At 31.3% G+C, this 14,865-nt stretch overlaps 1 protein-coding gene and 1 pseudogene across 2 annotated transcripts; both read left to right on the forward strand.

The window, feature by feature from the left end:
* Positions 1-2,412: 2,412 nt before the first annotated feature.
* On the forward strand, positions 2,413-4,113 carry LOC146887196 (transcription factor MYB78 pseudogene; annotated as a pseudogene).
* A 5,097-nt stretch (positions 4,114-9,210) lies between these two features.
* Positions 9,211-12,554, forward strand: LOC146887197 (receptor-like protein EIX2). Of its 2 annotated transcripts, XM_085672791.1 has the most exons (2): positions 9,211-9,694; positions 9,770-12,554. In XM_085672791.1, exons 1-2 carry the CDS (start codon positions 9,220-9,222, stop codon positions 12,517-12,519), a joined length of 3,225 nt encoding a protein of 1,074 aa, XP_085528917.1. In that variant the 5' UTR covers positions 9,211-9,219; the 3' UTR covers positions 12,520-12,554. The 2 variants fall into 2 exon arrangements, with proteins under 2 accessions (XP_085528917.1, XP_085528916.1); XM_085672790.1 differs by having other exon boundaries at positions 9,211-12,554.
* Positions 12,555-14,865: the final 2,311 nt, after the last annotated feature.

Here is a 14,865-nt window from a genome sequence, read left to right on the forward strand (position 1 = left end):
TAAGTAGGATATTTTAGTCTTTTCACTTATTGATATATAGGGTGTAGATAATAATCATGGGATGCAAGTAAAACCCAATCAAACCACAAAAGGTAGTAGTTTCATTATTTCAGAATTTAAATTCTGATTTTCAAATCAAACTCCCATAAGTTTCAGAATTCCAAAAGATAGATTTTAAAAATTTCATTCCATTGTCCTAATTCTGGAATAATCAAACAGAAACTAAGAACTTCATGGAAAAAATTACGAAATATTTTGGTAGATGTAGATAGTTATTCTCTTGTGAGTAATCACTAAAAAAGTTCATTATAAATAAAACTGATCTAGAAATACAAAATATTCAGTGCTTATATACACGAATTTAGCAATTATTTTAGAAATTCTGGATTATTCATTTTTAAATTATATTTTATTTTCATTAAATAAGTTTCTAAATTAATTATTAAACTCTTTTTCAAAATTAAAGACCAATATTCAATTACATTAAATTTAAACTTTAATTAATTTTTGATTATATTAGTGCCTAATTCTTCAAATTTAGCGACTACTAGTCCAATCTGAAAAAATAATTTCTTGTAAATTGATAAAATTTTGATTAATAGATGAGGTTAATATTTTTGTGTGATCTCCAAACTTGACCTAATAAATAAAATCATTATCAATGGTATTCTCATATAAATGATATTTACAATAATTTATAATAATAAGACAAACAGTAGTTTTTAATGTAAAATAAATAATGATATATTTATTAAAATTGAGATATTATATATCACTTTAAATAATTAGAAATTGAAGTTGACATATTATTTACATCATACATTATAATTTTAAATTATATACATATATATATATATACATATATATATATCTATATATATATATATATATATATATATATATTACTACTCTCAAGTAATAACAAAATAGATATTGATTTATCATAAACATTATTGTTGTTGTGTTGTACATTTTCTAACTTTTCGTGTGGGTTAGAAAGTTAAGCAACGACAAGAGTTAGAAGCGAACAGACTTTGATATTTTAGCCTTTGCAGAAATTTCATGCAAAGACAAATTTTGGTGATAATTTGAAGTGAATATATCGTTTACACCTAAAGAGTTCCACAATCTGTGCCAATTTTCTAAATATACAGTAAAAAATATTGCTGAAAACTTGTTATGATTACTTAAAATATATAGTTGTATTTCTGAAAATAGATGTATTTATACAATGTTTCAGTTATATATATATATATATATATATATATATATATATATATATATATATATATATATATATATATATATTTATACACCTGAGATTGAGCGTGATGAAATGTTGTTAGAAATTTTATATTGATGAGTTCATAAATCGATTTTGTATGATTAAGTTAGATTTAAAATTCAAATTTTAACATAAGTCATTAATAGACCATAAATAATATATATATATATATATATATATATATATATATATATATATATATATATATATATTCGACGTAAACTATTGAAGAAGAGTTTTGAGAAGATTATGTGTTTTATTTTTTAAGGAATTACAATTTTCACATTCTTTAATAATTAGTAAAGTTTTTTCAACACAATTGTAATACAATTTTGTAAATAATTTTTGATAGGGCCAGCATGCTAAAAACCGGGTGTGGTCGAACTGATCCGCAACTTGAAAATGGGTTGTAACGTGGAATTCGTCTCGCAATAGAACATGATCACGACGAATTAGCCCGTTAGTTATCACAGAGAATGGTACACACAATACACAACAACATAATGGGCGCTTCTCCCTGCACCTCCAAGTCTTCGTCTGTACCTCCAAAATTTACTATTATACCCTTTATTAATATACAGGTGAAAGTGGGTAAAAAGCAGTAAATTTCATTTACTGCGTGCCAACTTCTCTGCACCCCAAAATGATTTCATACTATTTTGCCTTCATTTAAAATTTGTTCCGTTTCATTCTCTCGTGTGGTCCTTGAAGTTAAATTTTCTCTCCTTCATTCTTTCATTCTCTGGTGATGATCCCTCCGTTTCAAAAAGTATGAAACTGATTCCACACTCCATTTCAAAAAAAAAAAAAAACACGGAATCTTCATGAAACGCATTTTGGAATCCGTTTCACAGCATTTTGAAACGGATCACGTAATCCGTTTGACGAAAAAATTGAAATATTTGTGAAACGGAATACGAATTCCGTTTCAGAAAAATGTGAAACGGATTTTGTAATCCGTTTCAAAAAATTTCCAAATTTTTTTTGAAACAGATTTCAAATTCCGTTTCACATTTTTCTGAAACGGAATTCGTATTCCGTTTCACAAATTTTAAAATTTTGAAATCTGTTTTTGAAATACTTAGGTGGTGTGAGAAAATTAACAAAAAATCAAACACGCATAATGCATGGACTTGGATCAGAGGCTGTATGATCTTGGAGCTAGAAGGGTGTTGGTGACAGGAACTGGTCCAGTGGGTTGTTCCAGCGGAATTAGCCATGCGAGGAGGCAGAAATGGCGAATGCTTAGAGGAGCTACAGAGTGCTCATCTCCTTCGGCCGTTGGTGTTGGTGACTTTGTGCACCTCCATAGTTTGCTCGTGATCCCATTTCTTCTGTACTCACAGTTTCGTCAAGTACCTTCCACCCCTGTTTTTGTTTTAGTGTTGTTGCACCACGTCGTACGCTGGGTGTGTGGTGGGAGAAGGTGGAGCGTTCATTGAGAAGAAATACACCTCTTTTCTGATTGTATATATGTGGTGGGTGAACACAGTGGAGAGGGGATGTATTTCCCTTCCGTAATGTATTTAATTTATTTTTATTTGAAAATAAGAGTCAGGAAATATTACGTTTTACACTCTCTGAATCATGTTAAAAATAAAGTAGTTTTTAAAAGTTATTATAATTAAGTAAAATGGAAAAATATTAGTAAAAATAAAATAATAAGAAGAAAACAAAATAATTTAAAAAAATAGTTATTTTATATATATATATATATATATATATATATATATATATATATATATTAAAAAATTATCTTTTAAATGAATCTTCTAGAAAATAAAAAGCATGAATAAAAAAAGAGAAAAAGGAAAAAGAAATAAGAAAAGGGTATAAGCTTTATCTCTTAGTAATCATGACTAAAAAAAATTAAAAGGAAGTTGAAGAAAATTAAACCCACAAGGAGCCTATGTCAACCTCCACGGCGAGGGCCATTGGAATTCCCTCGCTCGCTTTGCAGGTAATTAAGCATGCATTCATGTATAGTTGTGACCAAACTCCTACATAATTAAAATCTTTAACCGCGTTTGTTATCATGCATCAGGTCTAAAGCGAACGGGAAAAAGCTGCAGGCTAAGATGGTTGAACTACTTGCGTCCAAATGTTCGACGTGGGAACATCACCCTTCAAGAACAGCTCTTGATTCTCGAACTCCATTCCCACTAGGGCAACCGGTACGTGTATTATGATATTATTTACATACTATGTTGTGTAGAAGAATAGAATATCATTGTTTAACTTCCTATAGTTTTGCACGTTGATCATACTAATTAATATAATATAATGTAATGCGTTGTGTTGTGTTATTATTTATTGAAGGTGGGCTAAAATAGCAGAACAATTGCATGGGAGAACAGATAATGAAATAAAGAACTATTGGAGGACGAGAGTGGTGAAGCAAGCGAAGCAACTCAAATGTGATGTGAACAGCAAACAGTTTAGGGATGCTGTGCGTTTTGTTTGGAGACCACGCCTTTTGGAGCGGATTCAAGCTTCTTCTGGGAATGCTTCTTCTTCCTATGGACATGGCCAAACCACATTGTGCAAACCGAGTCACGGTGGCGTCGAACTTATGTCCAGACTGTGACGCACATGCATTTTGGGACCCATTCCATCAATCGAAAAATTTCCAAATTTTTTTTTACACGGATTTCAAATTCCGTTTTACATTTTTTCTCAAACGGAATTCGTATTCCGTTTCACAAATTTTAAAATTTTGTTGATGAAGCGGAATATGTGATCCGTTTCATAAGTTTCATAAGAATGTGAAACGGAATTTGAATTCCGTTTCACCAAGTTTCATGTGTTTTTCCACAAACAAGTTTTGGGATCCGTTTCATATGTTCGTTGGGGGTTGCAGGAAATCTGATTCTTATTGTTTTATTGGGGTGCGTTTTGAGGGTGCAGAGGATGAGAGTGTATGGCTTTGGGGTGCAGAGATGTGGTGAAAAAGAGAGACTTAGTAACTCTTAATTTTTACTATGGACAAATATGGAAATAAATTTGGTTTTGGGGGTACTGGAGAGATAATTGGAGGTGTAGGGAGAAGCCCCCCAACATAATTCATAAACACATAATAGAGAAACTCTAATACAAAAAGACCAAAAAAGGCAAATCAAGGGAGAACATTGGAAAAATCAAACAACCAAAAAACAATGGCGAAACACAGTATGAAAAATCAGTAAATCTCCAAAACAATCAAGACAATTACAAAACAAAATCATCGAAATCAGGGCAAAAATCAACGACAAAAGCAAGGGATAAATAAACAAACCTACGCGTGATGGTCGTGTAACTGAATAAAGAAATTTTATTTACTATAATATAATAATAGTTTAATGCTATTGTTATAAATTTTGTTATCACCATTCAATATATATTGTAATTTAAAAGATGAAAAATTTATTTTAAATTTTAATTATTATTAGTTTAATTTTTATTTTTTTGTGATTTTATTTAAGTGGTGTATTATAAATTTTATTAGTGTGTAAAAATAAATTCCATTACATTTAAAAAAAATGGAAGTAAAGAGACATATAAAATACTTTTTTATTTGAATGTATATTTTCCTTTTACAATTTTCTAAAAATATTTTAAATTATTATCAACCAAGTTTCATTATTATATGCAAATTCAAGGCTATTAAATTGTTTCCAAAATTAAACACCAAAATTCAATTACTTTATTAGCAATGATATTTTTAATGATATTTATAATAATACAAGCAGCAGATTTTTTATTGTAATATAAAATACTCGTATATTTATTTAGTTTAGATATTATATATTACTTAAATAATTTGATATTGAATTTTATATATTATTTTTTCATCATATATTATAGTTTAAAATTATGTATATTTATCAAACATATTATTACTTTCAAATAATAACAAAGTATATATTGATTTAGCACAAACATGATTGTTGTATCTTACATTTTATAGAAAGATAGGGAACCACATCAAAAAATTAAACGTAAAACAAACGAACAGACTTTGATACTTTAGTCTTTGCAGAAATTTCATGCAAAGACAAATTTTGGTGATAATTTGAAATGACACCTAACTAGTTCTATAAGAATTTATAGGACAATTTTTCTAAATATAAAATGAAAAATATTGCTGAAAAGTTGTTAGCATTACTATATTTTTACAATGAAGATAATATACAACTTATTTATTGATATATAATAATAATCTTTCTCGTAATAATAATTATATCAATTTTTCTAATTACACTTATTATGTTTTTATCACCGTATAATATTTCCACTACTTACTTTCTCTAAATCTGTCTATCTATCTATTTATTTATCTAATTATCTCTATATATAAAAGAATTAATATGTTTTATAGTTCTTAAAATATATATAGTTGCATTTGTTTCTCCTAAAATATGTTTCCTAACTCTTTTAATTGTTTGGAAAATTGAATGTGTTGTCACATTAAATTTGAAATTGAAACAATTACAAAGACTTTGAGAAGTCTCTGCAGAAATTTTGTATAAAGACAAATTTGGAATTTGAAACAATTACAAAGATTTTGAAAAGTCTCTGCAGAAATTTTGTAGAAAGACAAATTAAACTTTCGCATTCCTTGTTTTACTGAGATCTCATCGCTTGAGAAAGACCATCATTGTCATAAGAATAGAGAGGTGTGGAGGAGCGGATAATAAAATGATGGTGCTAAAAGATCTTTGTAAGAGTTTTGAAAAAATAATGTTTTATTTTATATGGACTTATAATTTTCCCATTCCCTAATAATTAACAAATTTATTTCAGCACAATAACAAATCACTTTTTAGAGTATTCATTTCATCTTTTAATTTTGAAACTCTATTTTTAAGTCAATTATTTATCCTTCTTTCGGTCTATTAACAGGACCAACTTATTTGATTCTTAGTACATTTCAATAAACGTGTCTCCTAGTTATCGCTAAGTGAGTTGATATTGACATTAGCGCAAGAAAGGGTTTTAGCATTGATTTTTTCGACATTGTATTTCGGTTTTCACTTCAAAACATATTAAGGTGAAATAAAAAAAAAAAAATACCTCTTTTGATTTTGATTACGAACTGAAGCGTAAACATAAACACTAGACTTCACTATCTCTAAAATCAATGCTCGAAAAAATATAAGTTTATAAGAAATAAATAAAGAAATAGGTTTCAGTTCTGAATTCGACTGTACGCTTTGGTTCATTGGGTAACTGAAGCCTATTGTCGTATTAAAATAAATAAATCATTCAGCAACTCTTACACCGTATTAAACAACTTCAAAAATTAGACCAAAATTTAATATCACCAGATGAACTAGAAACAAGGAACATAGGTAAAAATTGAGAATTAGTACTGAAATAGATTTTCTTACGATTTTCATGCTTTTGTGATACATATACAAAAAGAAATAAATCAAATATATCATCTATCATTTTTAGGGTTCAGACGAGGGAAATGCAAACTTAAGAACATAGTCTTGAACGGTTGGATTCACGGTGGAAAAATACGAAAGCATGAGAGCTTTTTAAAAGGTAAACAAATGATGAAGAAACAAATAAAGACAACAAACATGAACAACGAACATCAAAGACATATTTAAACATGGTGATGAGAACCTACGAAAATAGCAGGGTTCTCTCCTATTCACGCATGCAAGCCAGTAAATCAACACAAATCACAGCCAGACTCATTCTTATACAATCATAGTCATCAAATGTGCATCTTAAACATAAAACAGAGCCAAAACATACAAGATACTTCAAGAAAACGTGAAAACTCTAGTTTCCCTTACCTTGACAAAAGCTACTGTGAGGGGGAACCCTAAGAGGAAGGAACACCAGAACTAGGGATGTCAAAAATATCCGTACCCGTGGGTATCTGCGGATAAAACCCGCAATGGGTAAGAAATGGATATTAAAAATGGATACCCGCTACCTGTGGGTACGAGTATTTTTTATACCCGCATGTTAACGGGGCGGGTACGGGTATCATAGTATCCGTACCCGTGGATACCCGTACCCGCTAAACTTTAATTCACAAAAATACCCTTATATATATATATATATATATATATATATATATATATATATATATATATATATATATATATATATATATATATATATATATATATTAGTTAAAAACATTTTGTCCTAATTTTTTATAAGCTGCACATCTTTCTTCTGTCTTCATTCTTCCAACTTTAAGTATTGGTATGTTGTCTTCTTTCAAGTAGATCCCTTGACATTTTTCTCTTTCCCTTCTTTGAAATTGGGCATATACATCAAACCATATATAGATAGTGACGTTTATGATATGCTTGTTGTCAAATGATGAAATCAAAATAAGAATACTTGACACGTGACAATTGAGGTTTATTATTTGATTATTTCAAGAATCAATCAGAGAAAGTGAGCTTGTTGATCAAAACAATAATTAAAGAATTTTCATGAACGTCATTTTATATTTATTTTTATAATTATTTAGACTTGTATGGACTTGAGTTAGTTTGAAATTTATTTAAAATTTATGACAGTGATGTATTTTATTTGAATTTATGATTAAATATTTATTTTTTAAATAATTTTGTAAATATCCGCGGGTACCCGTGGATATCCGTGGGTGTGAAAAAAATAGACGGGTACCCGCATAACGGATACCCGACAGATATGGGTACGGGTACGGGACGAATATTTATCCAGCGGGTAGGATACGTGGGAGCTACTACCCGTACCCTATCCACCCCGTTGACATCCCTAACCAGAACTTGGAACTGCTTAAGGAGCTGAAAACAGAACATAGGAGGACGAAAAGGAAACTAGTTCAGAGTTGAACATGGAACTAAAGCTTATAGGGACAGAAAACGAAAATGGAACAAAAGTTGGGGATTTACTTACATGGAGGAAAAATGTTTGGTGAGCTCGAAGTAGTAGCTCACATTAGCCCTAGCTCAGCTTCTATTTGAATGAGTAGAAACAACCGAATTTGAGAGAAACAAAAAGAACTATGAAGAGTAAAGAAATTTGGAGGATGAGATACGGTAAAAAAGCTGAACAATTTTTCTAAAAAGGCCAAAAGCTAGAGGACCATCACTTGGCCTGGGCTCTACTTAAGAGATCAAAAGTGGATCTCACATCATATATTATTTTACCTTTTTTTCATAAAATTTATGTAAAAAAATTATGTTAAGGGAAAAAATGAAAACCGTTATGTAAAATATGTTTAAAATTTCTATTGAATTATAAATATATATAATGAATTCAAGAGTCTTGAAATATTATATATATATATACTATTTAACAGAGGGCCTACAATAATTTATTCTATAATGAAGATATTACACATTTTCAATCCTGACCACTAGATTAAAGAATATAAGAAGGTATTACTTATACCAAGATAAGAGTATGAATTGAAATGACAAACACAAAAAATGAAATTTTATAAAAGAAATAATAATCACCTAATTATCATTTGCCTGCAAGGAATGCAATCACATCAAATTTAAAAGTTTTTTGTAATCAAGCATTTCTTAGAAAGGGACATTTTCAAAACGTACTCTAAGGTGAACCACACATGTCAACTAGTGACCTTTTTGGATAATGTAATTAAAAAGACTAGGTTGCTATTATTTTTTTCAAAAAATGCTCTTGATAATTTAAAAAAGAAAGCAGTTGATTGGTTGTATACTTTATAAGAAAGTTAGAAATGATCTCAGATAATAAAAAGTATAAATAAGTATTAGCATAAACAAGAGAGAAAGAAAAACGAATTTAAATTGAATACCACCAAAGGGTAGTTAAGGAAATAAAGTATATACACGTTAATCCGTTAGCCAGTCTATCAGCCATATATATAAATCCTATTGGTTGGTTTTGCCATGAATAGTTAAAAACCTCTGTTTTAGTGTTACTTGTTTGATATCAGCTACTACATAATGTGTAGTTATTATCTGAAACTGTTTTATGCACTTCTTCTGCTGTTGTTGCATGCTGCAGGATCCATTATCGGGTTCAACAATAGCGCAGAAATAAAGTGCATTGAGAGGGAGAGACAGGCACTTCTTAACTTCAAACATGGCCTCATAGATGGCTATGGCATGCTGTCTACATGGAGGGATGATGAAAACAGTACAGATTGTTGCAAATGGAAAGGCATTCGTTGTGACCATATAACAGGTCATGTAACCACCCTTCGTCTCCATGATTCGGATACACAATTTTTGAGAGGTGCAGTGAATATCAGTTCATTGTTTCCTTTGCAAAATATTCAACATTTGGATCTCAGCGACAATCTTTTTCTAGGGAGTCACATCCCACAACTCATCGGCTCACTTACCAACTTAAGATATCTCAATCTCTCCTATTCTGCTTTTAGTGGCAGCATTCCTATCCAACTTGGAAGCCTTACACATTTACGGACTCTAGATCTTCGTAATAACATTTATCTCTGTGGCGAAATCCCTTATCAACTTGGAAACCTTACACGCTTAAGGTATCTGGATCTCAGTTACAATTTTCTGGACGGGGAACTCCCTTATCAACTTGCGAATCTGTCACAGTTGACGTATCTTGATCTTAGTCAAAATTCATTTTCTGGAGCACTTCCTTTCCAGGTTGGGAATCTTCCCTTCTTGCACACTCTTAGACTTTCTGGTGATTTTGATGTCAAATCTAAGGATGCACAGTGGCTCTCTAATCTCAATCCCCTAACAAATCTTGCTTTGTATTCCTTACATAATCTTGACTGGTTACAAACCATTATTTTTCCAAATTTAAGAGAGTTGAGGCTAGTTGATTGTTCTCTTTCAGATGCCCATATCCAATCTCTGTTTTATTCAGGTTCCAACTTTTCCACGTCTCTTACCATCCTTGATCTTTCTTCTAATATACTCACATTCTCAACATTTCAACTGCTGTCAAACTTTAGCCTTATTCTTCAAGAGCTTTATCTTTCTCATAATAACATTATTTTGTCATCTCCTGTCTACTCAAGTTTTCCTTCTCTTGTGATCCTTGACCTTTCTGATAATAATGTGACCTCATTGGTCTTTCAAGGTAGCTTAACCTTCTGTTCAAAACTTCAAAATCTTTATTTGTCAAATTGTGGTCTAAGGGATGATAACTTTCTCATCTCAGCTATTTCAATTACGAATTCTTCATCTTCACTTGCCTCGCTTGATCTCTCCTCAAATCTGTTGAAATCATCATCCATATTTTACTGGCTCTTCAACTCCACTACCAATCTTCGTGTGCTTGACCTTAGTGAAAACATGTTGGAAGGTCCCATTCCAGATGGAATTGGGAAAGTAATGAACTCTCTTGAAGTTCTTTACCTCTATGATAACAAACTGCAAGGTGAAATTCCATCCTTCTTTGGGAACATGTGCACATTACAGAGTTTGGACCTCTCAAATAACAAGTTGAGTGGGAACATTTCTAGCTTCTTTCAAAACTCTTCATGGTGCAACAGACACATGTTTCAGAGTTTGGTTTTATCCCTTAACAACATTACAGGAACATTACCTAAAAGCATTGGATTGTTATCTGAATTGCTTGTACTTTGTTTGGCGGGAAATTATTTAGATGGTGATGTTACTGAATCGCATCTTTCTAATTTTTCCAAATTAGTATGCTTGGAGTTACAACATAACTCATTGTCACTAATAATTGGTCCCACTTGGGTTCCTCCTTTCCAATTAATATTGTTGGCATTAGGGTCTTGTAATTTGGGCCCGACATTTCCAAGTTGGCTTCAGACTCAAAGTTCCTTAATGATGCTTGACATTTCTAATAACAAGCTTAATGATTTCGTACCAGACTGGTTTTGGAACAACTTGCAAAATATGGGAAGGTTAAATATGTCTTATAATAATCTCATTGGTGCAATTCCCAGTATATCGTTGAAGGTTCTTCACAAACCGTTGATATTTCTGCACTCAAACCGATTTGAAGGCAAAATTCCACCCTTTTTAGTGCAAGCTTCAAAGCTCAAGCTCTCCAAAAATAAATTTTCAAATTTGTTTTCATTCTTATGTGATCAAAGCACATCTGCAAATTTGGCCACTTTAGATTTATCGAACAATCAGATGAAGGGACAGCTGCCAAACTGTTGGAAATATGTTGATCGGTTATTGTTTCTTGATTTAAGCAACAATAAATTGTCAGGAAAGTTTCCTGTGTCCATGGGCAGCCTTGTTAAATTGGAAGTCTTGGTTTTACGAAACAATAACCTAATGGGTGAATTACCTTCCACTTTGAAGAACTGCGGCAATTTAATTATGGTGGATGTGAGTGAAAATATGTTGTCTGGTCCAATACCACCATGGATTGGAGAAAGTATGCAGCAATTGATAATCTTGAACATGCGAGGGAATCACTTCAGTGGACACCTTCCAGTTAATCTCTGTTATTTGAAGCATATTCATTCGTTGGATCTTTCAAGGAATTACTTATCGAGAGGTATTCCAACATGCTTAAAGAATTTGACAGCAATGTCTGAAAAGATCATCAACAGAGGTGCAATTCTAAATCAGATATATTGGTCTATCAATCTTACTTACCATGAACCTTATCGTTCTTTTCCATCCAATTCTGATAATTATACACTTAAAATAACATGCATGTGGAAAGGTGTGAAACTGTGGTTTTTGGATCCAGAGTTACAACTTAAGAGCATTGATCTTTCAAGTAATAATTTAACAGGTGAAATACCAAAAGAGATTGGATATTTGGCTGGGCTAGTTTCTCTAAATTTATCTCGAAATTATCTAAGCGGAGAAATTCCTTCAGAGATGGGAAATTTAAGTTCACTGGAGTCCCTTGACTTATCAAGAAATCATATCAGTGGAGGAATTCCTTTTTCTCTTTCTCAAATTGATGATCTAGGCAAGTTAGATTTATCACACAACTCTCTTTCAGGAAGAATCCCACGAGAAAGACATTTTGAAACCTTTGAAGGCTATAGTTTTGAAGGAAACAGAGATCTTTGTGGTTTTCAACTCAACAAAAGTTGTCCTGGTGATGGAGATCAAAGGACAGTAAAGTTCCCAGAAGTTGAATCAATCAATGGTGATGAAGACAGTGTCTTTTACGAGGCATTATACGTGAGCATGGGGATAGGATTCTTTACTGGATTTTGGGGCTTATTAGGGCCAATACTAATTTGGCATCCTTGGAGAAAGCATTACATGAGATTTGTGAACAGACTGATAAATTATATATTTGAATGGTTATAGGGAATGCAACAAAGTAGCCCTCGTAGCTGAAAGGCAAGAAGGTATGTTGCAGCTTCCATGATATTCCTTATTTTTATTATTAATGACTGAATTAAATTCTTGAAAAGAAAAAAATCTCTTTGAATTGGTAAAGCGAGATATAATTCTCAAATCACTACTTCTTTTGCTTACACTTGTTTTTTATGCACCAATATATAATTTATGAGCGATCTTTTTTAGTTGATATATTCGTTTCAGGATCTCTGAGAACCTTTTTCTATGGTCCACACTTCTCTTGTACCATAGTTACTAAATTCTACTCAAATGCAATGATTACTATAATTTTTCTAAACAGTTTTCGGTTCTCAAATTCACAAAAATTTGAGAAACTTGATTAGTACCATTGGAAAACATGGTTAACAGAAAACCTTAGTCTTTAAATATAATCAGATAACGAAATTAACCCTAAAGTATGAAAGAGTTAGATACTAAATACGCAGAAGAATTTGTCGTTAAAGGATTTCTGAGTAACAAAAACGAAAGAGTTCATGTTATTAGCTGAGATGGTGATTCCAAAATCCTGCAACTTCAAAACTCCTACATATATATTTAAATATATTATGTCTTTTTCTTGTAATGCACCGAATTAATTTTTTTTTAAAAAAAGAATGCAGGTGTTGCAGATGCTCTACACGCTTCGGATTAGGGAGGAAATCGATGTTGGGTTGCACAAGGGCAAAATATTTATTTAGTTTTGTCGTTTACAATATTTTGTATGAAAGAAATAAATTGAAAAATCTTGTTTCCAGAAACTTGTTATGATTTGGTTGTATTTTATGATATAATATATTGTAATGTTGTTTCATGTTCAATTACTGCTTATATTTGTGACATCCGATAATTCATCTTCAGCATTGTTTTTCTGTTACTTCTTATTTGTAAGAACTTTGAACTAAATTTGTAATGTATCGAAGAATGCAAGAAGATACCTCATTCGTTCATAGTTACTGCGTTTAGCTCCTTTCCCCGAGATTCAAGAAGTATATTGGACTTTTGTCAAACACTGTGGCCTAATTATTTTTAGCTGTTTCTATCAGCACCTCCAATAATTTCTTCAACAACTCCCAAATTTTTCTAAAATTCCTAAAATAACGTTTTAACTTTGGCTTGCTCACTAATATACACATCTAAAAAAAGTACCGAATGCTAAAATATAACTGAATTTCGACATATTATATATATATATATATATATATATATATATATATATATATATATATATATATATATATATATATATATATATAAAATAGTAAAAATATACGTGTGTTCATATTTTTTTATTTTTGTAGAAATTTGAGTTAAAATTAATAAAAATGTACCTGTCCAGAAATGACATATAGGTCTACTACTGACGTTGGAGCGACGAGGAGCAGAGATGTGAATTAGTATGGTCATCAAACCAACTCAGAGTTGGTGATATATCAAGAAAAAGAGTAGTGTCATCATAAAACCGACTCAGAGTTGGTGATATATGAAGAAAAAGTGTAGGGTCGTCGTAAAGCTGAGGCAAAGTTGGTGGTATATGAATGAAAAAGAGTGGCATCATCATAAAGCCGACCAAAGTTGATGTTATACGAAGTAGAATATTAGCATCATCATTAAGCCGAGGCAGAGATGTTGATATATGTAGAAGAAGAAATGTATCCACAAAACCGAGGTCATTGCAAGAAGCTAGAAGGAAGTCTTACTAGGAACGACCTCTCTGAAAGAAGTTAGGATTGAGGAGATAGTGCGTGTGAAGATAGAATTAGGATCTTAGATTATGTAAAGTAGTTATTTTAGTTAAGAAAATGTTTAAAAGAAGATATGTTAGTTGTTATTTGGGGGAATAATTTTATATTATCTCTAAGGCTATTGTTATTCATTAACTGATTATGTACAACTACAATATTTGTAACCGATTTACCTTCTATAAATAAGAATGTTACTCCCATGGTCAAAGGACAAATTGTTTTTGACCTAATCGGTTGAGGGTTATTTTACACCTTTTTTTGACCGGAACATTGGCGCCCATCGTGGGGTCCGGTAAAATTCGATTCCACCTCCACCAAATCTGAACATAGAAGTACAACAAGAAGAAAAGATGAACTGAAACGCAACTCGAGAGGGACCTATGCGACAACAGCAGAGCGTCTTAGAGTTACAGCGATAGAATGAAGAAATCAAATTAAAAACCGAGGTTGACCAGACACGTAGGATATCCTCTCTATAAATTAGAATAACGAAATGTGGACACAAAAGAGGATATCATCTCTATATATTATTATAGATATATTAAAAAAATAATTATTTTTATTTCAAAAT

The sequence above is a fragment of the Vigna unguiculata genome, chromosome 4, assembly GCF_037176805.1.
Source record: "Vigna unguiculata cultivar grain cowpea cultivar isolate G323 ecotype 2 chromosome 4, ASM3717680v1, whole genome shotgun sequence".
NCBI lineage: Eukaryota > Viridiplantae > Streptophyta > Magnoliopsida > Fabales > Fabaceae > Vigna > Vigna unguiculata.